Source organism: Oncorhynchus mykiss, chromosome 9 (genome assembly GCF_013265735.2).
Source record: "Oncorhynchus mykiss isolate Arlee chromosome 9, USDA_OmykA_1.1, whole genome shotgun sequence".
Taxonomy (NCBI): Eukaryota; Metazoa; Chordata; class Actinopteri; order Salmoniformes; family Salmonidae; genus Oncorhynchus; species Oncorhynchus mykiss.
The window spans coordinates 57,810,509-57,832,436 of NC_048573.1; the positions used below are offsets into that span (position 1 = coordinate 57,810,509).

Genomic DNA, 21,928 nt, shown 5'->3' on the forward strand with positions numbered 1-21,928 from the left:
CCTCCTCCATTCAGTTGTGACTGGGCTAGCAGCCTGGCTAATTCAGTCATCCTCCATTCAGTTGTGACTGGGCTAGCAGCCTGGCTAATTCATTCATCCTCCATTCAGTTGTGACTCGGTTAGGCCTAGCAGCCTGGCTAATTCATTCATCCTCCATTCAGTTGTGACTGGGTTAACAGCATGGCTAATTCATTCATCCTCCATTCAGTTGTGACTGGGTTAGGCCCAGCAGCCTGGCTAATTCAGTCATCCTCCATTCAGTTGTGACTGGGTTAGGCCTAGCAGCCTGGCTAATTCAGTCCTCCTCCATTCAGTTGTGACTGGGCTAGCAGCCTGGCTAATTCAGTCATCCTCCATTCAGTTGTGACTGGGCTAGCAGTCTGGCTAATTCAGTCATCCTCCATTCAGTTGTGACTGGCCTAGCAGCCTGGCTAATTCAGTCATCCTCCATTCAGTTGTGACTGGGCTAGCAGTCTGGCTAATTCAGTCATCCTCCATTCAGTTGTGACTGGGCTAGCAGCCTGGCTAATTCAGTCATCCTCCATTCAGTTGTGACTGGGCTAGCAGTCTGGCTAATTCAGTCATCCTCCATTCAGTTGTGACTGGGCTAGCAGCCTGGCTAATTCAGTCCTCCTCCATTCAGTTGTGACTGGGCTAGCAGCCTGGCTAATTCAGTCATCCTCCATTCAGTTGTGACTGGGCTAGCAGCCTGGCTAATTAATTCATCCTCCATTCAGTTGTGACTCGGTTAGGCCTAGCAGCCTGGCTAATTCATTCATCCTCCATTCAGTTGTGACTGGGTTAACAGCATGGCTAATTCATTCATCCTCCATTCAGTTGTGACTGGGTTAGGCCCAGCAGCCTGGCTAATTCAGTCATCCTCCATTCAGTTGTGACTGGGTTAGGCCTAGCAGCCTGGCTAATTCATTCATCCTTCATTCAGTTGTAACTAGGTTAGGGCTAGCAGCATGGCTAATTCATTCATCCTCCATTCAGTTGTGACTCGGTTAGGCCTAGCAGCCTGGCTAATTCATTCATCCTCCATTCAGTTGTGACTGGGTTAACAGCATTGCTAATTCATTCATCCTCCATTCAGTTGTGACTGGGTTAACAGCCTGGCTAATTCATTCATCCTTCATTCAATTGTGACTGGGTTAGGCCTAGCAGCCTGGCTAATTCATTCATCCTTCATTCAGTTGTGACTAGGTTAGGGCTAGCAGCATGGCTAATTCATTCATCCTCCATTCAGTTGTGACTGGGTTAGGGCTAATAGCATGGCTTGCTCCATCTATTAGAGGGGAATGTGGAGAGAAATGAGAGGCATTTCTTATTCATTATCTATAATTCCTTATCAATTGCAGCTTAATTCTTCAAATGTGTTGGTAGTGTAATGCAAAATATCTTTATAGGATTGTTTGTTGGTGTTGAAAGGAGTATGGACTGTAGCTGTGTGTTCCTCTCCTCTACAACCCAAACATGTATATAGTGGGCAGTCTGGGCACTCAGCCACACACACAGACACTTCAGCTAATTCGATTCTGGTCAAACGATAGATAGAACAGAGTTCAGAGCAGAGCCCAGAGTAGAGCCTGGCAGTAACACAGAAAGAGTGCAGGTGAAACAGCACAGCATCAGAGTATTGGTGAAAATAATCGGATTATTGTGGATGCTGTCTATGGGAAGGGTCTGGCTGAATCCTGCATGCTCCATGAATATCTGTTGAATATGGATTGGAGTGTGTGTTCAGACAGTCGAAGGCTTGATATTAGAGTCTTATTGGTTGCTGCCTGCATGTTGCTCTATTTGTGCTGTGGAGCCCCAGGCTGAATCACCTGCCCCAGGCGTGCATACACACACTGTGATAAAGACACACACACACAAACACACACACTGTGATAAACACACACAAACACACACACGCACGCACACGCACACACACACACACACACACACACACACACACACACACACACACACACACACACACACACACACACACACACACAAACACACACCCCTGCATCCGGCCCTGCTGCTAGCTGATACCTGGCTCCAGGAAAGAAGCGTGAGAGTGGAGTAGTTTGAGGTAGTGGATGGCCGTGTTTACAACTGTGTAGAAGCAGGAGGCTGCGGGTCACTCAATACAGGACAGACGGGACAGCTGCTACCGTACCGTATACAGCCTGTATCACACACACACTGGAGATATCTGAGAGATCATATTGGCCTGGGAAATGGAAGAAGACAAACAAGAAGACTAACATGAATCAATAGCAGAGCAGCCTATACAAGAGAAGGTTGATACGGAGGAGGAGGAGGGGTGGGGGGAGCAAACGAAAAGAGGGAGGAGGAGGAGGGGAGGGGGGAGCAAACGGAGAGAGGGAGGAGGAGGAGGGGTGGGGGGAGCAAACGGAGAGAGGGAGGAGGAGGAGGGGTGGGGGGAGCAAACGAAAAGAGGGAGGAGGAGGTGGGCAGGGGGGAGCAAACCGAGGGAGGGAGGAGGAGGAGGGGTGGGGGGAGCAAACGGAGAGAGGGAGGAGGAGGAGGGGTGGGGGGAGCAAACGAAAAGAGGGAGGAGGAGGAGGGGAGGGGGGAGCAAACGGAGAGAGGGAGGAGGAAGAGGGGATGGGGGAACAAACTAAAAGAGGGAGGAGGAAGTGGGGATGGGGGAGCAAACGGAGAGAGGGATGAGGAAGAGGGGATGGGGGAGCAAACGAAAAGAGGGAGGAGGAGGAGGGGAGGGGGGAGCAAACGGAGAGAGGGAGGAGGAGGAGGGGAGGGGGGAGCAAACTAAAAGAGGGAGGAGGAGGAGGGGAGGGGGGAGCAAATGGAGAGAGGGAGGAGGAGGAGGGGAGGGGGAGCAAACGAAAATAGGTAGGAGGAGGAGGGGAGGGGGGAGCAAACGGAGAGAGGGAGGAGGAGGAGGGGAGCGAGGAGCAAACTGAGAGAGGGAGGAGGAGGAGGGGAGGGGGGAACAAACTGAGAGAGGGAGGAGGAGGAGGGGAGCGGGGAGCAAACTGAGAGAGGGAGGAGGAGGAGGGGAGCGGGGAGCAAACTGAGAGAGGGAGGAGGAGGAGGGGAGCGGGGAGCAAACGGAGAGAGGGAGGAGGAGAGTAAAGTAAGAACCAGAAATAAGGAAGGAGAGCAAAGGTGAAAGAGGGGAGCAGTGCTATACAGTGCAGTAAGGGGACAAAGAAAGGTAAAAACAGGGATTGTGCCTAGCCCAGCACAGACAAAATGTCAGACAGACATATAGGCAGACGCATGGCAGTAAGATGTTGCTGTCGTCACACTGTGGGAAACAGCAAATTGGCAGCATAAATAAGGTGCCACAGTCTGATTAAGAGATGTTTTCACACATTATGATCTAATGAGAGAGTTTTCCCTTTTCCTCACTGTCCTTTCTCTCTCCTTACCTTTTTCTCTCTGCCTCTCTCCTTCCCTCTCTCTGCATCTATCTCTCCCTCTTTCTCAGCTCTCTCTCTCTCCATCTCTCTCTCGCTCTCTCTTTGCCAGCCTCGCTCCTCTCCTTGTCGGTCCTCGTCTTGCGTCTCTCGTCCATCATGATGGATGGGTCTGAGTGGTGCGTTGTCTGGGCTAGAGGCGGGGACTGGGATGGGCTGTCAGACCTGGTGACGGCTGTGGGCCTTGCTGTCTGTCATGTCTGAGTGCTTTATTTAGGCCTGCTCTGCTCTGGTCTGGACTCGCTGGAGAGCTGGGTGTGTCAAGATGTTTCCCACATGGCACCATATTCCCTATATTATGTCAAATCAAATCAAATTTGATTTGTCACATGCATGGAATACAACAAGTATAGACTTTAATATGAAATGCTTGCTTACGAGCACTTCCCAACGATGCTGAGTAAAAAAAATTGTAACACAAGAGGAATAAAATGCACAAGAATGGAGATATATTTAACCAGACAAGTCAGTTGAGAATGATGGCCTAGGAACAGTGGGTTAACTGCCTTGTTCAGGGGCAGACCGACAGATGTTTTACCTTGTCAGCTCAGGGATTCAATCTAGCAACCTTTCGGTCATTGGCTCAACGCACTAACCACTAGGCTACCTGCCACGCAACAGGGAGCACCAGTACCAGATCATACAGGGAGTACCAGTACCAGATCATAAAGGGAGTACCAGTACCAGATCATTCAGGGAGTACCAGTACCACATCATACAGGGAGTACGAGTACCAGATCATACAGGGAGTATGAGTACCAGATCATACAGGGAGTACCAGTACAAGATCATACAGGGAGCACCAGTACCAGATCATACAGGGAGCACCAGTACCAGATCATACAGGGAGTACCAGTACCAGATCATACAGGGAGTACAAGTACCAAATCATACAGGTAGTACCAGATCATACAGGGAGTACCAGTACCAGATCATGCAGGGAGTACCAATACCAGATCATGCAGAGATTACCAGTACCAGATCATACAGGGAGTACCAGTACCAGATCTTACAGGGAGTACCAGTACCGGATCATACAGGGAGTACCAGTACCAGATCATACAGGGAGTACCAGATCATACAGGGAGTACCAGTACCAGATCATACAGGGAGTACCAGTACCAGATCATACAGGGAGCACCAGTACCAGATCATACAGGGAGTACCAGTACCAGATCATACAGGGAGTACCAGTACCAGATCATACAGGGAGTACCAGTGCCAGATCATACAGGGAGTACCAGTACCAGATCATACAGGGAGTACCAGTACCAGATCATACAGGGAGTACCAGTACAAGATCATACAGGGAGCACCAGTACCAGATCATACAGGGAGCACCAGTACCAGATCATACAGGGAGTACCAGTACCAGATCATACAGGGAGTACAAGTACCAAATCATACAGGGAGTACCAGATCATACAGGGAGTACCAGTACCAGATCATGCAGGGAGTACCAATACCAGATCATACAGGGAGTACCAGTACCAGATCATAAAGGGAGTACCAGTACCAGATCTTACAGGGAGTACCAGTACCAGATCATACAGGGAGTACCAGTACCAGATCATACAGGGAGTACCAGATCATACAGGGAGTACCAGTACCAGATCATACAGGGAGTACCAATACCAGATCATACAGGGAGCACCAGTACCAGATCATACAGGGAGTACCAGTACCAGATCATACAGGGAGTACCAGTACCAGATCATACAGGGAGTACCAGTACCATAGCATACAGGGAGTACCAGTACCAGATCATACAGGGGGCACCAGTACCAGATCATACAGGGAGCACCAGTACCAGATTATACAGGGAGTACCAGTACCAGATCATACAGGGAGTACCAGTACCAGATAATACAGGGAGTACCAGTACCAGATCATACAGGGAGTACCAGTACCAGATCATACAGGGAGTACCAGTACCAGATCATACAGGGAGTACCAGTACCAGACCATACAGGGAGTACCAGTACCAGATCATACAGGGAGTACCAGTACCATATCATACAGGGAGTACCAGTACCAGATCATACAGGGGGCACCAGTACCAGATCATACAGGGAGCACCAGTACCAGATTATACAGGGAGTACCAGTACCAGATCATACAGGGAGTACCAGTACCAGATAATACAGGGAGTACCAGTACTAGATCATACAGGGAGTACCAGTACCAGATTATACAGGGAGCACCAGTACCAGATCATACAGGGAGTACCAGTACCAGATCATACAGAGAGTACCAGTACCAGATCATACAGGGAGTACCAGTACCATATCATACAGGGAGTACCAGTACCATATCATACAGGGAGTACCAGATCATACAGGGAGTACCAGATCATACAGGGAGCACCAGTACCAGCTCATACAGGGAGCACCAGTACCAGATCATACAGGGAGTACCAGTACCAGATCATACAGGGAGTACCAGTACCAGATCATACAGGAGCACCAGTACCAGATCATACAGGGAGCACCAGTACCAGATCATACTGGGAGCACCAGTACCAGATCATACAGGGAGCACCAGTACCAGCTCATACAGGGAGCACCAGTACCAGATCATACAGGGAGTACCAGATCATACAGGAGCACCAGTACCAGATCATACAGGGTGTACCAGTACCAGATCATACAGGGAGTACCAGTACCAGATCATACAGGGAGTACCAGTACTAGATCATACAGGGAGTACCAGTACCAGATCATTCAGGGAGTACCATATCATACAGGGAGTACCAGTACCATATCATACAGGGAGTACCAGATCATACAGGGAGTAACAGATCATGCAGGGAGTACCAGTACCAGACCATACAGGGAGTACCAGTACCAGATCATACAGGGAGTACCAGTACCATATCATACAGGGAGTACCAGTACCAGATCATACAGGGGGCACCAGTACCAGATCATACAGGGAGCACCAGTACCAGATTATACAGGGAGTACCAGTACCAGATCATACAGGGAGTACCAGTACCAGATAATACAGGGAGTACCAGTACTAGATCATACAGGGAGTACCAGTACCAGATTATACAGGGAGCACCAGTACCAGATCATACAGGGAGTACCAGTACCAGATCATACAGAGAGTACCAGTACCAGATCATACAGGGAGTACCAGTACCATATCATACAGGGAGTACCAGTACCATATCATACAGGGAGTACCAGATCATACAGGGAGTACCAGATCATACAGGGAGCACCAGTACCAGCTCATACAGGGAGCACCAGTACCAGATCATACAGGGAGTACCAGTACCAGATCATACAGGGAGTACCAGTACCAGATCATACAGGAGCACCAGTACCAGATCATACAGGGAGCACCAGTACCAGATCATACTGGGAGCACCAGTACCAGATCATACAGGGAGCACCAGTACCAGCTCATACAGGGAGCACCAGTACCAGATCATACAGGGAGTACCAGATCATACAGGAGCACCAGTACCAGATCATACAGGGTGTACCAGTACCAGATCATACAGGGAGTACCAGTACCAGATCATACAGGGAGTACCAGTACTAGATCATACAGGGAGTACCAGTACCAGATCATTCAGGGAGTACCATATCATACAGGGAGTACCAGTACCATATCATACAGGGAGTACCAGATCATACAGGGAGTAACAGATCATGCAGGGAGTACCAGATCATACAGGGAGCACCAGTACCAGCTCATACAGGGAGCACCAGTACCAGATCATACAGGGAGTACCAGTACCAGATCATACAGGGAGTACCAGTACCAGATCATACAGGGAGCACCAGTACCAGATCATACAGGGAGCACCAGTACCAGATCATACAGGGAGTACCAGATCATACAGGGAGCACCAGTACCAGATCTTACAGGGAGTACCAGTACCAGATCATACAGGGAGTACCATATCATACAGGGAGTACCAGTACCATATCATACAGGGAGTACCAGATCATACAGGGAGTACCAGATCATACAGGGAGTACCAGATCATACAGGGAGCACCAGTACCAGCTCATACAGGGAGCACCAGTACCAGATCATACAGGGAGTACCAGTACCAGATCATACAGGGAGTACCAGTACCAGATCATACAGGGAGCACCAGTACCAGATCATACAGGGAGCACCAGTACCAGATCATACAGGGAGTACCAGATCATACAGGGAGCACCAGTACCAGATCATACAGGGAGTACCAGTACCAGATCATACAGGGAGTACCAGTACCAGATCATACAGGGAGTACCAGTACTAGATCATACAGGGAGTACCAGTACCAGATCATACAGGGAGCACCAGATCATACAGGGAGTACCAGTACCAGATCATACAGGGAGTACCAGTACTAGATCATACAGTGAGTACCAGTACCAGATCATACAGGGATTATCAGTACCAGATCATACAGGGAGTACCAGATAATACAGGGAGTACCAGTACCAGATCATACAGGGAGTACCAGTACCAGATTATACAGGGAGTACCAGTACCAGATTATACAGGGAGTATCAGTACCAGTACAAGGTATATGAGGTAGATATGTACAGGCACTGAAAGTGAATAGGCATCAAGATAGATAATAATAAGAAGAGTAAAAAAGAACTGAGTAGCAGCGTATGATGAGTGTAAAATTGTGTGTGGCACAGTTGGCTGGTGGCACCTTACTTGCGGAGGACGGGCTCATAGTAATGGCTGGAATGAAATAAATAGAATCAAATTCAATTGATCAAACACATGGTTTCCATGTGATTGATAGCATTCTGTTCACTCCATTCCAGCCAGTATTATGAGCCCGTCCTCCCCCCAGCAGCCTCCTGTGGTGTGTATGTATCAGGGAGGGTCCTCAAAGGAGGAAAGGGAGGACCATCCTCCTTAACAAATTCAATTAAAACTTTAAATATTGAAACATTATATTCAAGTCACCAAATAATTGATTAAAACACACTGTTTTGCAATGAAGGTCTACAGTAGCCTCAACGGCACTCTGTAGGGTTGCACCATGGTGCAGCCGGAGGACAGCTAGTTTCTGTTCTCCTCTGGGTACATTGACTTCAATACAAAACCTGGGAGGCTCATGGTTCTCACCCTCTTCCACAGACTTCCACAGTAATGATGACAACTTCCGGAGGATGTCCTCCAGCCTATCAGAGCTCTTTCAGCATGAACTGACATGTTGTCCACCCAATCAAAGGATCACATAATTAATCTAGTACTGAAAGCATAAGCTACACCTAGCTAGCACTACAGTGCATAAAATGTAGTGAGTAGTTGACTCAAAGAGAAAGGCAATAGTTGAACAGTTTTGAACAAACTAATTTCTTCAAAAATGAAGAAGCAAGAGAAAGAGAGACAGAGATATATTGTTGTATTCTTTTTACTTTCACTTAGCTAGCGAATGCAGCTAGCTAGTTTAGCCCACTCAAACACCCGGCTCAAACAGAGAGAGATGCTATGTTAGCTAGCTGGCTATGGCTATACAACACTGGAACTCTTCCAAGTCAAGTTAAGCTTTTGGTTTTTATAACTGTATTGCCACCGGGGCATGCCGGTGTAACTGCTAAACTGCTTGCTGACTGAACACTGTACTGCATGATTGTAGCGGATTTACTAACGCCTTAGTTCTAGTAGCTATGTTGACTATGATGTTAGCTAATATGGTGAAAATGATGTAGGCTGTGTATAGCGGTTAGGGGTTATGATATGAAGGTTTGTCTTGGAAAGGTTGTTTTGCCTGGTCACAGGCAGCTGTTGTGTTCTGTACTGAAGCCCACAAGCAAAGGGAAAAGGTGAAGATGCGAGTAGAAATTATACAACGAGCAAAGTGATCTTGCTGTTTGTATGTGGCTGCTATGAAAGTGAACTGTATTTGCGTGTGATCAGGGATGTATTCATTCCGCTGATTCTGTTCAAAAACGTTTCTTAAACGGAAGCAAATGGAACCAAATGGGCATAGCAGAATTTATCCAATAAAGACTCTTGTTTGCAGCTGTTGGACAAATGATTACACCCTATATCATTAGATGCAGGCAAGAGTGTGATTACAAATTTGTCTCTCTACCTGTGCACCTATGTTATAAACTTTCATTCATAGGCTAGGTTGTGGCAACCTCATGATGGGTACAGGGAAAATTTGAGTATGTAGTAACCTAAACCTATCAATGTTACACTGAACTGGGTGAATGAAATATGAATGACAGTCATCCAATATGCTGTAATAGAAATAAGACCACGCTCATTAAAAAAATAATTGTCCTCCCTCATCTTTAACGGCACTGGCCGTCACTGTATGTGTGTGTGCGTGTGTGTTAGTGATTTGGGGGGAAACCATACAGTTACATATCGGGATATATTTTTTTTCTATATATTGATCGTATTTTTTTGACAGTATCACAATATAACTTTTGTACTAGTTTGCTGTACATGCACTAAAACTGCAGTATTTTTTCTTCATAGCTTGTTCTCTATCTTCTTTTTAAATCGGGAGCCAATTTGTTTTCTACACATTTAACTGATCAAAACTCATTCTAATGGCTGTCTTTTGTCCCTCTGCAGTGGACATATGTTTGTAGTTCTGTCCTTAAGACAGAGACTATACATGGAGAGTGTGCTACTTTCTTTATTTTGATAGGTTATAGTTTATCTGCCGTTAGTCTGCACCTCCACACAAACTATTATTCTGGGTGTGCGCCAGCTCATGTTTTGTAATCTAGCAATATATTTGGAACATCGAATCAGAATAAAATCACAGTATCAAATCGCAGTACATATAGAATCTTGAGAATCGTGGGAATCGCAATACATATTGTATCGGCACCTACAGTTGAAGTCGGAAGTTTACATACACTTAGGTTGGAGTCATTAAAACTTGTTTTTCAACCACTCCACACATTTATTGTTAACCATCTATAGTTTTGGCAAGTCGGTTAGGACATCTACTTTGTGCATGACACAAGTAATTTTTCCAACAATTGTTTACAGACAGATTATTTCACTTATAATTCACTGTATCACAATTCCAGTGGGTCAGAAGTTTACATACACAAAGTTGACTGTGCCTTTAAACAGCCTGGGAAATTCCAGAAAATTATGTCATGGCTTTAGAAGCTTCTGATAGGCTTATTGACATCATTTGAGTCAATTGGAGGTGTACCTGTGGATGTATTTCAAGGACCTCTTCAAGTCCACAAGTTCATCCTCGGGAGCATTTTCCAAACGCCTGAAGGTACCACGTTCATCTGTACAAAAAATAGTACGCAAGTATAAACACCATGGGACCAATCAGCCATCATACCGCTCAGGGAGGAGACGCATTCTGTCTCCCAGTGATGAATGTTCTTTGGTGCGAAAAGTTCAAATCAATCCCAGAACAACTTCTAAGGACCCTGTGAAGATGCTGGAAGAAACAGGTACAAAAGTATCTATATCCACAGTAAAACTAGTCCTATATCGACATAACCTGAAAGGCCACTCAGCAAGGAAGAAGCCACTGCTCCAAAACCGCCATAAAAAAGCCAGACTACAGTTTGCAACTGCGCATGGGGACAAAGATTATACTTTTTGTAGAAATGTCCTCTGGTCTGATGAAACAAAAATAGAACTGTTTGGCCATAATGACCATTGTTATGTTTGGAGGAAAAAGGGGGAGGCTTGCAAGCCAAAGAACACCATCCCAACCGTGAAGCACGGGGGTGGCAGCATCATATTGTGGGGAGGCTTTGTTGCAGGAGGGACTGGTGCACTTCACAAAATAGATGGCATCATGAGGCAGGACAATATTGTGGATATATTAAAGCAACATCTCAAGACATCAGTCAGGAAGTTAAAGCTTGGTCGCTAATGGGTCTTCCAAATGGACAATGACCCCAAGCATACTTCTAAAGTCGTGTCAAAATGGCTTAAGAACAACAAAGTCAAGGTATTAGAGTGGCCATCACAAAGCCCTGACCTCAACCCTATAGAAAATTTGTGGGCAGAATTGAAAAAGCGTGTGCGAGCAAGGTGGCCTACAAACCTGACTCAGTTACACCAGCTCTGTCAGGAGGAATGGGTCAAAATTCACCCAACTTATTGTGGGAAGCTTGTGGAAGGCTACCAGAAACTTTTGACACAAGTTGAACAATTTAACGGCAATGCTACCAAATACTAATTGAGTGTATGTAAACTTCTGACCCACTGGGAATGTGATGAAATAAATGAAAGCTGAAATAAATCATTCTCTCTACTATTATTCAGCCATTTCACATTCTTAAAATAAAGTGGTGATCCTAACTGACCTCAGATAGGGAATTTTAACTCAGTTTAAATGTCAGGAAAAACTGAGTTTAAATGTATTTGGCTAACATGTAAACTTCTGACTTCAACTGTAAGTATGATAAGATCCCTGGCTATTCCTATCCCTTGTGTGTATGCGTGTTTGTGTTGTGTGTGTATGTAGTGTATGTGAATGTGTGGGTTTTGTGTGAGAGTGTCAGTGTAGTGTGTGTGAGTGAGTGTGTATACAGTGTGTATATTGTCTTGTGAGATATGGGCCCTGGCCAAAAGCAGTAGGAATGTAGTGGGATGCCCTCTGTCTGATTGTCTGAGGCCAATTGCTCCTCATTGAACTACGCCCCCTCCTCTCCTCTGGCTCTGCCTACAATGGAGGGGGCGTGTTCAGGGTATGGATCAATGCCACCTCATTGGAGCAGTTGACCGTTCTAGTCGGACACTTTTGACTGACACCTCCAAATGAATTTTCTGCATCAGTGTTTGACTTTGGAAGACATCCGTGGCAGTAACTCTTGCTGTGTCCTGATGACAATGACACGGGGTGAATACATTATGTGCTTGTAAATTATTTTATATAGTGGCGTTGTTGTATCCTGTTCTACTGTAACTCTGTCGCACCTTCAATACAAAGCAGCAATCGTCTCTGTGTGTGTGCGTGTCTGAGAAAGTGAGTGTGTCAGGAGAGAGAAACTTCACACACTGTGAAGTTTTTCTGAGTGTGTGTGTGTGATGAGTGTGTGTGTGTGTGTGTGTGCATGCGTGTGTGTAATTACGGTTTAATTGCTGGCCCAGTAATGTACTGTCATCTGTCACAGCACAAAGACAGCAAATAATGGTTCTGCTGCTGTCACTTTGTCACCAAGCCGCTCAGCCTGGAGAGAGACGACAGAAGAAATGCTGGTAAATGATATGCGACTTGAATTACTGATAAACACTTGGAGAGTGCTGAGCTCAGTGTATATTGGCATTGTGGTGCACTATCTTGGTCTGACTTGTGTGTGTACCTTTTGTGAGTTATTGTGATTGTGTGTTTATGTATGCGTACGTGTATGTGTGCATTTTTGTGTGAATGTGCGAGTGTATGTGTCAGTGTGTTTGAGACCAGGATCAGTGGCAACAGGAGCAACAGTTGTGTTGTACTTTAAGCCGCCTGCCTGTTTGAGTATGGCACTTGTCTTAGTGTGGTTCTGTCTGTAACGGAGTAAACAGGGAGACAGTCAGCCTCTGTCTGCCTGCCTGCCTGTCTGCCTGCCTGCCTGCCTGCCTGTCTGTCTGTCTGTCTGTCTGTCTGTCTGTCTGTCTGTCTGTCTGTCTGTCTGTCTGTCTGTCTGTCTGTCTATGGAGACAGAGGGAGGTGATCGTGGTTCTTGGAACTGAACACTAAGTTGTGGGGTTGGATGAGAGGGGGTTATGGGGATTCTAGTGACTCAACGTCAAGTTTTGACTAGAGTAAATTCGGTGGGGGGTTGGATGAGAGGGTGTTCTGCTGATTCTAGACTAACGCTAAAATGTAAGGCTGCGTGGTTGTAGTGGGAGGAGGTATCTGTCCATTGCCACTTGCCAGACAGGAGTAATGGATGACAGCGCAGTGGCAGTGAGTAGGTGAAGGTGTTCATCCTATTCCAGACAGGAGTAATGGATGACAGAGCAGTAACAGTGAGTGGGTGGAGGTATACGTCCTATTCCAGACAGGAGTAATGGATGACAGAGCAGTGGCAGTGAGTGGGTGAAGGTGTTCATCCTATTCCAGACAGGAGTAATGGATGACAGAGCAGTGGCAGTGAGTGGGTGAAGGTGTTCATCCTATTCCAAACAGGAGTAATGGATGACAGAGCAGTGGCAGTGAGTGGGTGGAGGTATACGTCCTATTCCAGACAGGAGTAATGGATGACAGAGCAGTGGCAGTGAGTGGGTGAAGGTGTTCATCCTATTCCAGACAAGAGTAATGGATGACAGAGCAGTGGCAGTGAGTGGGTGAAGGTGTTCATCCTATTCCAGACAGGAGTAATGGATGACAGAGCAGTGGCAGTGAGTGGGTGGAGGTATGCGTCCTATTCCAGACAGGAGTAATGGATGGTGGTACAGTGTAACAATGAGACCAGAAGGAAGTCCACATCACATTCATCCATACAGTCACATGCATTCATCCACACAGTCACATGCATTCATCCACACAGTCACATGCATTCATCCACACAGTCACATGCATTCATCCATACAGTCACATGCATTCATCCACACAGTCACATGCATTCATCCACACAGTCACATGCATTCATCCATACAGTCACATGCATTCATCCACACAGTCACATGCATTCATCCACACAGTCACATGCATTCATCCACACAGTCACATGCATTCATCCATACAGTCACATGCATTCATCCACACAGTCACATGCATTCATCCACACAGTCACATACATTCATCCACACAGTCACATGCATTCATCCACACAGTCACATGCATTCATCCACACAGTCATGTGCATTCATCCACACAGTCATATGCATTCATCCACACAGTCATATGCATTCATCCACACAGTCACATGCATGCAATAGCGCTCATATCACCACTAAGTGCTCATATCACCACTGGATAGACAGTATTTTATCTGTGTGTGTGTGTGTGTGTGTGTGTGTGTGTGTGTAGTATCAGGCTGCCATGCAGTGAACCACTCCAGCTCCTCTTCCTTTCTGAATTGACAGATATACCAGAGGGACTTGGAGAGAAAGAAGTTGAGGCAAACCCTAAACCTGTGTGTGTGAGTTAGTTTGATATATTCATCAAAGAGCTAAGCAAGCCCCTTGTCTTAAGAGCAATCCACTGCTACTCTGGTCACATCACAGATATTGCATTGGACAAAATCACAGTATATTTCCCTGCTGCCAGCCAAAGCCAGCGTGAAGCTGTCACATGATTGGCTGTAGCTGTAAACAAGCAAACTCCTCTGGTCACCAGGAAGCTGTGATTCTAGGCCTATAGTGCACTACTTCTGGGCAGAGGGGCCACTCTGCCTCTCGCTGTCAGATACTGTTTTGTGTCAGCCCTGTCTATCTCTCTCTCTCCAAGGCAACGAGCCCATAGGAATCCAGCCCCGAATGGGGAGGGGAGGGAGGGAAGGGGGGGTGTAGGAGTACCTGAATCATCCAGTTGGGGGGGGGTTAGCAGGTGAGGGTGGAGTCTTATGGTTGTTCAGAAAGAGAGAGAGTGAGAGTGAGAGTGAGAGAGAGAGTGAGAGAGTGAGATAGAAAGAGAGAGAGAGAGAGCTGCATGGCTGGGTTGGGACAGTTACTACTATGGTAGCCAACGGAGAGATAGGTAAACAAATCACTATGAATAAAGCAATGAAAGAAACCTCTCTGGTAATACAAATATACTGTACATCTTCTTGCTTTAGCCTCCAGGTACGTTCACACACACTCTGCTCCAAAGCGCTCAACCAGGGGTGTGTTGGATTTGTGATGAGAGGTGAGAAGTGTTCAAAGGCGTGTGATGAGGTTTGATAGCTACATCTACTACACACAGTCAAACTCCATTAACTACACACAGTCAAATTCAACTAACTACACACAGTCAAACTCCACTAACTACACACAGTCTAACTCCACTAACTACACACGGTCAAACTCCATTAACTACACACAGTCAAACTCAACTAACTACACACAGTCAAACTCCACTAACTACACATAGCCAAACTAAACTAACTACACACAGTCAAACTCCACTAACTACACATAGTCTAACTCCACTAACTACACACGGTCAAACTCCATTAACTACACACAGTCAAATTACATTAACTACACACAGTCAAACTCCATTAACTACACACAGTCAAATTCCACTAACTACACACAGTCAAACTCCATTAACTACACACAGTCAAATTCCACTAACTACACACAGTAAAACTCCATTAACTACACACAGTCAAATTCCACAAACTACACACAGTCAAACTCCATTAACTACACACAGTCAAACTCCACTAACTACACACAGTCAAACTCCATTAACTACACACAGTCAAATTCCACTAACTACACACAGTCAAACTCCATTAACTACACACAGTCAAATTCCACTAACTACACACAGTCAAACTCCACTAACTACACACAGTCTAACTCCACTAACTACACACAGTCAAACTCCATTAACTACACACAGTCAAATTCAACTAACTACACACAGTCAAACTCCACTAACTACACACAGTCAAACTCCACTAACTACACATAGTCTAACTCCACTAACTACACACAGTCAAACTCCATTAACTACACACAGTCAAAATCAACTAACTACACACAGTCAAATTCCACTAACTACACACAGTCAAACTCCATTAACTACACACAGTCAAATTCCACTAACTACACACAGTAAAACTCCATTAACTACACACAGTCAAATTCCACTAACTACACACAGTCAAACTCCATTAACTACACACAGTCAAACTCCACTAACTACACACAGTCAAACTCCATTAACTACACACAGTCAAATTCCACTAACTACACACAGTCAAACTCCATTAACTACACACAGTCAAATTCCACTAACTACACACAGTCAAACTCCATTAACTACACACGGTCAAACTCCACTAACTACACACAGCCAAACTCCACTAACTACACACAGTCAAACTCCATTAACCACACACGGTCAAACTCCATTAACTACACACAGCCAAACTCCACTAACTACACACAGTCAAATTCCATTAACTACACACAGTCAAACTCCACTAACTACACACAGCCAAACTCCACTAACTACACACAGTCAAACTCCACTAACTACACACAGTCAAACTCCACTAACTATATACAGTCAAACTCCATTAACTACACACAGTCAAACTCCACTAACTACACACAGTCAAACTCCACTAACTACACACAGTCAAACTCCATTAACTACACACAGTCAAATTCCACTAACTACACACAGTCAAACTCCATTAACTACACACAGTCAAATTCCACTAACTACACACAGTCAAACTCCATTAACTACACACAGTCAAACTCCATTAACTACACACAGTCAAACTCCACTAACTACACACAGCCAAACTCCACTAACTACACACAGTCAAACTCCATTAACCACACACGGTCAAACTCCACTAACTACACACAGCCAAACTCCACTAACTACACACAGTCAAATTCCATTAACTACACACAGCCAAACTCCACTAACTACACACAGTCAAACTCCACTAACTACACACAGTCAAACTCCACTAACTACATACAGTCAAACTCCATTAACTACACGCAGTCAGACTCCACTAACTACACACAGTCAAATTCAACTAACTACACACAGTCAAACTCCACTAACTACACACAGTCAAACTCCATTAACTACACGCAGTCAAACTCCACAAACTACACACAGTCAAACTCCACAAACTACACACAGTCAAACTCCACTAACTACACACAGCCAAACTCAACTAACTACACACAGCTAAACTCAACTAACTACACGCAGTCAAACTCCACTAACTACACACAGTCTAACTAAACTAACTACACACAGCCAAACTCCACTAACTACACACAGCCAAACTCCACTAACTACACACAGCCAAACCTCACTAACTACACACAGTCAAACTACACAAACTACACACAGTCAAACTCCATTAACTACACACAGTCAAACTCCACTAACTACACACAGTCAAACTCCACTAACTACACATGGTCAAACTCCACTAACTACACACAGTCAAACTACACTAACTACACACAGTCAAACTACACTTAGAGAAAGAGGGAGAAAGAGAGAGAGAGAGAGGGAGAGAGAGAGAGAGAGAGAGAGAAAGAAGGAAGTAGAGAGAGACAGAGAGGAAGATAGACAGTATCAGTGTTCATAGCAACTTGTCTGAGTTCACCACTACCTTTGTTCTGAAGACAATGACCAGATCTGCCTGTTCCCAGGAGTACCTGTCCCTGAGGGGGTTAGAGGTCACGGATAAGGGGTACATTGGGGGTGTAGGTCAGTCTATTGTGTTGTGTTACTATAATATAACAGCTGTTCTCTCTCTGTTTCTCCCTCTGCAGTGTCTGTATGGCTGTTACGTCCACTCCTCCATCATCCCCACGTTTCACCGCAGGTGCTACTGGCTGCTCCAGGTAAGTGACTCCCTCCCCTCTCCACACACTTGTTCACGTAACAGCCTTCCTCCCCCCTCTACACTTACACATGTCAACTCCCCAACTTTTCTCCCACTGCCTGAATGGGTAGGAAGAGGTCCTTCTCTTTTTATTTGCAGCATTTCTTCCTTCCTGACACACAGCAGATAGACAGACACCACACTATCTTCCCTTTTTCTCTCTCTCCCTTTTGCTCTCCCTCTTTCTCTCTCTCTCTCTCTCTTTTTGTCTGTGGCTCCCTTTTCTTTGCTTATCTACCCCATTCACTCTTTTTCTGTTGGAAACATCCACCATCTGTCCACTGTCCAACAGAAGCAGAGTATTTGCTTAAATCAGTGTGCCACGTCCTACATACACACACTCACGCATACGTCATCTCTAATGGCTGTAAAGCTGCAGTACTGGAGCCCATAGGACAGTGGTTACACTGCCTCCCAAAGCCCACTGCCTCACAGCGGTTGTAAATAGGCCTTTGGTCACCACCTTATCCCTCTATTGCAGCACTGTGGCATCCATTCTGGTTTTGTAGCTTTTCTTTACAGCCTCTCTGACAGAGGATGGAATGCAGGTGGAGGATGGAGGGATGGGGCAGGAGGTATGGAGATGCTCTCTAGTTATATTTGACACCTGTTAGGGAGAAGTCTTTGTTATCTTTGGTTATTTTTCTGAAGTCAATACGTCGTCCCCCTCCAGGCCTTTCAGCCTGCCTGCTAGAGACAGATCAAAGCTAGCCCTAACACCACACACTGCAGCCTGGCTCCGGGAAACACGCACACACACACACACAAACACACACAGAAACAGGCATACACACACACAAGCACACACAGAAACAGGCATACACACATACACACTCACACGGATAGGGGGGGTCACACTACGTAAGCTCTCTCGCTTTCAGGAAGCACAGCATTTTCATCACCTCTGTCTCACACGTGTCAAAGAGAGAGGGGCTTGCTCACTCAGCCACTCTCTTTCTGCAGCTCATCAGCTTATGAAACCTGGGTGTGTGGGTACTCCAGCCTGACCTGCTTCCCTCACCTCATCCAGGGCTCTCCCCTCTCTCCTCATCTCTCCGCTGAGCTCAGCTATGGATGAATCAAACTCAGACCCTGCTGGACAGCTAACAGAAAGCCTGCATCCCAATGGCACCCTATTCCCTTTATAGTGACCAGACTCTTGACCAGAGCGCCCATTTGTGACGCAGCCAAGTGCTCTCTCACTGAGCTTTAACAGCCTACATTAGGTTGTACACTGCTCAACATTAACTCCAGAAACTTCAGAAGAATATTTTTGTCATCTGCTTTGAGGTAGAACTTAAAGGTGATTCAGATTGAGATCTCCGTGCCTGATACTGTAGCTATTAGAGAACTGAAATCTGTTGTTAGGAAATACAATGATGACAACACTGGAGGTAAAACCTACCCATCTCTCCCACTGTCCCCTCTTTCCTATCTCTCAAATTACTCATTATTCTTGTCTCTCTAGGCCTCTTGCAATGCTCATAGGGCCTGATTTAGACTTAGGAAATGTAGCCCTTTCCTACGCAGGCCTTTCCTACGCAGGCCTTTCCTACTCAGGCCTTTCCTACCCAGGCCTTTCCTACTCAGCCCTTTCCTACCCAGGCCTTTCCTACTCAGCCCTTTCCTACTCAGCCCTTTCCTACCCAGGCCTTTCGTACTCAGGCCTTTCCTACCCAGGCCTTTCCTACTCAGCCCTTTCCTACCCAGGCCTTTCCTACTCAGCCCTTTCCTACTCAGCCCTTTCCTACCCAGGCCTTTCCTACTCAGCCCTTTCCTACTCAGCCCTTTCCTACGCACACCTTTCCTACTCAGGCCTTTCCTACGCAGGCCTTTCCTACGCAGGCCTTTCCTACTCAGGCCTTTCCTACTCAGGCCTTTCCTACCCAGGCCTTTCCTACACAGGCCTTTCCTACTCAGGCCTTTCCTACTCAGCCCTTTCCTACGCACGCCTTTCCTACTCAGGCCTTTCCTACACAGGCCTTTCCTACTCAGGCTTTTCCTACACAGGCCTTTCCTACTCAGGCCTTTCCTACTCAGGCCTTTCCTACGCACGCCTTTCCTACACAGGCCTTTCCTACTCAGGCCTTTCCTACACAGGCCTTTCCTACTCAGACCTTTCCTACTCAGGCCTTTCCTACGCACGCCTTTCCTACACAGGCCTTTCCTACGCAGGCCTTTCCTACACATGCCTTTCCTACGCAGGCCTTTCCTACGCACGCCATTCCTATGCAGACCTTTCCTACTCAGGCCTTTCCTACACAGGCCTTTCCTACGCAGGCCTTTCCTACGCACGCCTTTCCTACACAGGCCTTTCCTACACAGGCCTTTCCTACGCAGGCCTTTCCTACGCAGGCCTTTCCTATGCAGACCTTTCCTACACAGGCCTTTCCTATGCAGACCTTTCCTACACAGGCCTTTCCTACTCAGGCCTTTCCTACACAGGCCTTTCCTACTCAGACCTTTCCTACTCAGGCCTTTCCTACGCACGCCTTTCCTACACAGGCCTTTCCTACGCAGGCCTTTCCTACACAGGCCTTTCCTACGCAGGCCTTTCCTACGCACGCCATTCCTATGCAGACCTTTCCTACTCAGGCCTTTCCTACACAGGCCTTTCCTACGCAGGCCTTTCCTACGCACGCCTTTCCTACACAGGCCTTTCCTACACAGGCCTTTCCTACGCAGGCCTTTCCTACGCAGGCCTTTCCTATGCAGACCTTTCCTACACAGGCCTTTCCTATGCAGACCTTTCCTACACAGGCCTTTCCTACTCAGGCCTTTCCTACACAGGCCTTTCCTACTCAGACCTTTCCTACTCAGGCCTTTCCTACGCACGCCTTTCCTACACAGGCCTTTCCTACGCAGGCCTTTCCTACACAGGCCTTTCCTACGCAGGCCTTTCCTACGCACGCCATTCCTATGCAGACCTTTCCTACTCAGGCCTTTCCTACACAGGCCTTTCCTACGCAGGCCTTTCCTACGCACGCCTTTCCTACACAGGCCTTTCCTACACAGGCCTTTCCTACGCAGGCCTTTCCTACGCAGGCCTTTCCTATGCAGACCTTTCCTACACAGGCCTTTCCTATGCAGACCTTTCCTACTCAGGCCTTTCCTACGCACGCCTTTCCTACGCAGGCCTTTCCTACGCACGCCTTTCCTACGCAGACCTTTCCTACTCAGGCCTTTCCTACTCAGGCCTTTCCTACACAGGCCTTTCCTACGCAGGCCTTTCCTACGCAGGCCTTTCCTACGCAGGCCTTTCCTACGCAGACCTTTCCTACACAGGCCTTTCCTACTCAGGCCTTTCCTACTCAGGCCTTTCCTACTCAGGCCTTTCCTATGCACGCCATTCCTACGCAGGCCTTTCGTACACAGGCCTTTCTTACACAGGCCTTTCCTACTCAGGCATTTTCTACTCAGGCCTTTCCTACTCAGGCCTTTCCTACTCAGGCCTTTCCTATGCACGCCATTCCTACGCAGGCCTTTCGTACACAGGCCTTTCCTACTCAGGCCTTTCCTACTCACGCCTTTCCTACGCACGCCATTCCTACGCACTTCTCAGTAGTTGGTATTCAGACTTACCTCATGCAGGTGTGTGACGGGCTTAACAGGCGTGGTTCCCTTGCTCACGCTGAATAGATTTTATTCAACCACTGAAAACCCTCCCACTTGCTGGCCACTAGAATTTCGCATTGAGTTTTCATTCAATAGCATTTTCAGTACATTTATCTAAAGCCATCCCTTTAAATTTGGCGTACCTTTTATTAGAATTTTCTCGACAGACTCGCTAATAAATATGGAGAGAGTGGTTATTAGGGACTCCTAATATTCATTTCAGATTCATGAATAATTATAAAAAACAGGTTTGGAGAGCCTTTACGCACAAATATATTGGTGAACCAAAAAATACAGTGGTGTGATTGATTCTGAAAGTTGCTGTATTCAATTGTTCACACCATGAAATAT

At 46.5% G+C, this 21,928-nt stretch overlaps 1 protein-coding gene across 8 annotated transcripts in view; it reads left to right on the top strand.

Moving 5' to 3' along the window:
* LOC110532462 (calmodulin-binding transcription activator 1) overlaps positions 1 to 21,928 on the top strand; it is a 616,618-nt gene that overhangs the window by 468,164 nt on the left and 126,526 nt on the right. For all 8 annotated transcript variants that reach the window (XR_005053299.1, XR_005053300.1, XM_036988465.1 and 5 more), the window contains one exon: positions 17,850 to 17,921. Coding sequence is in view for 6 of the 8 variants with exons in the window: in XM_036988465.1 (XP_036844360.1) it covers positions 17,850 to 17,921 (72 nt within the window). In the remaining 2 variants the exon portion in view is untranslated. The remainder of the gene's footprint in view (positions 1 to 17,849; positions 17,922 to 21,928) is intronic.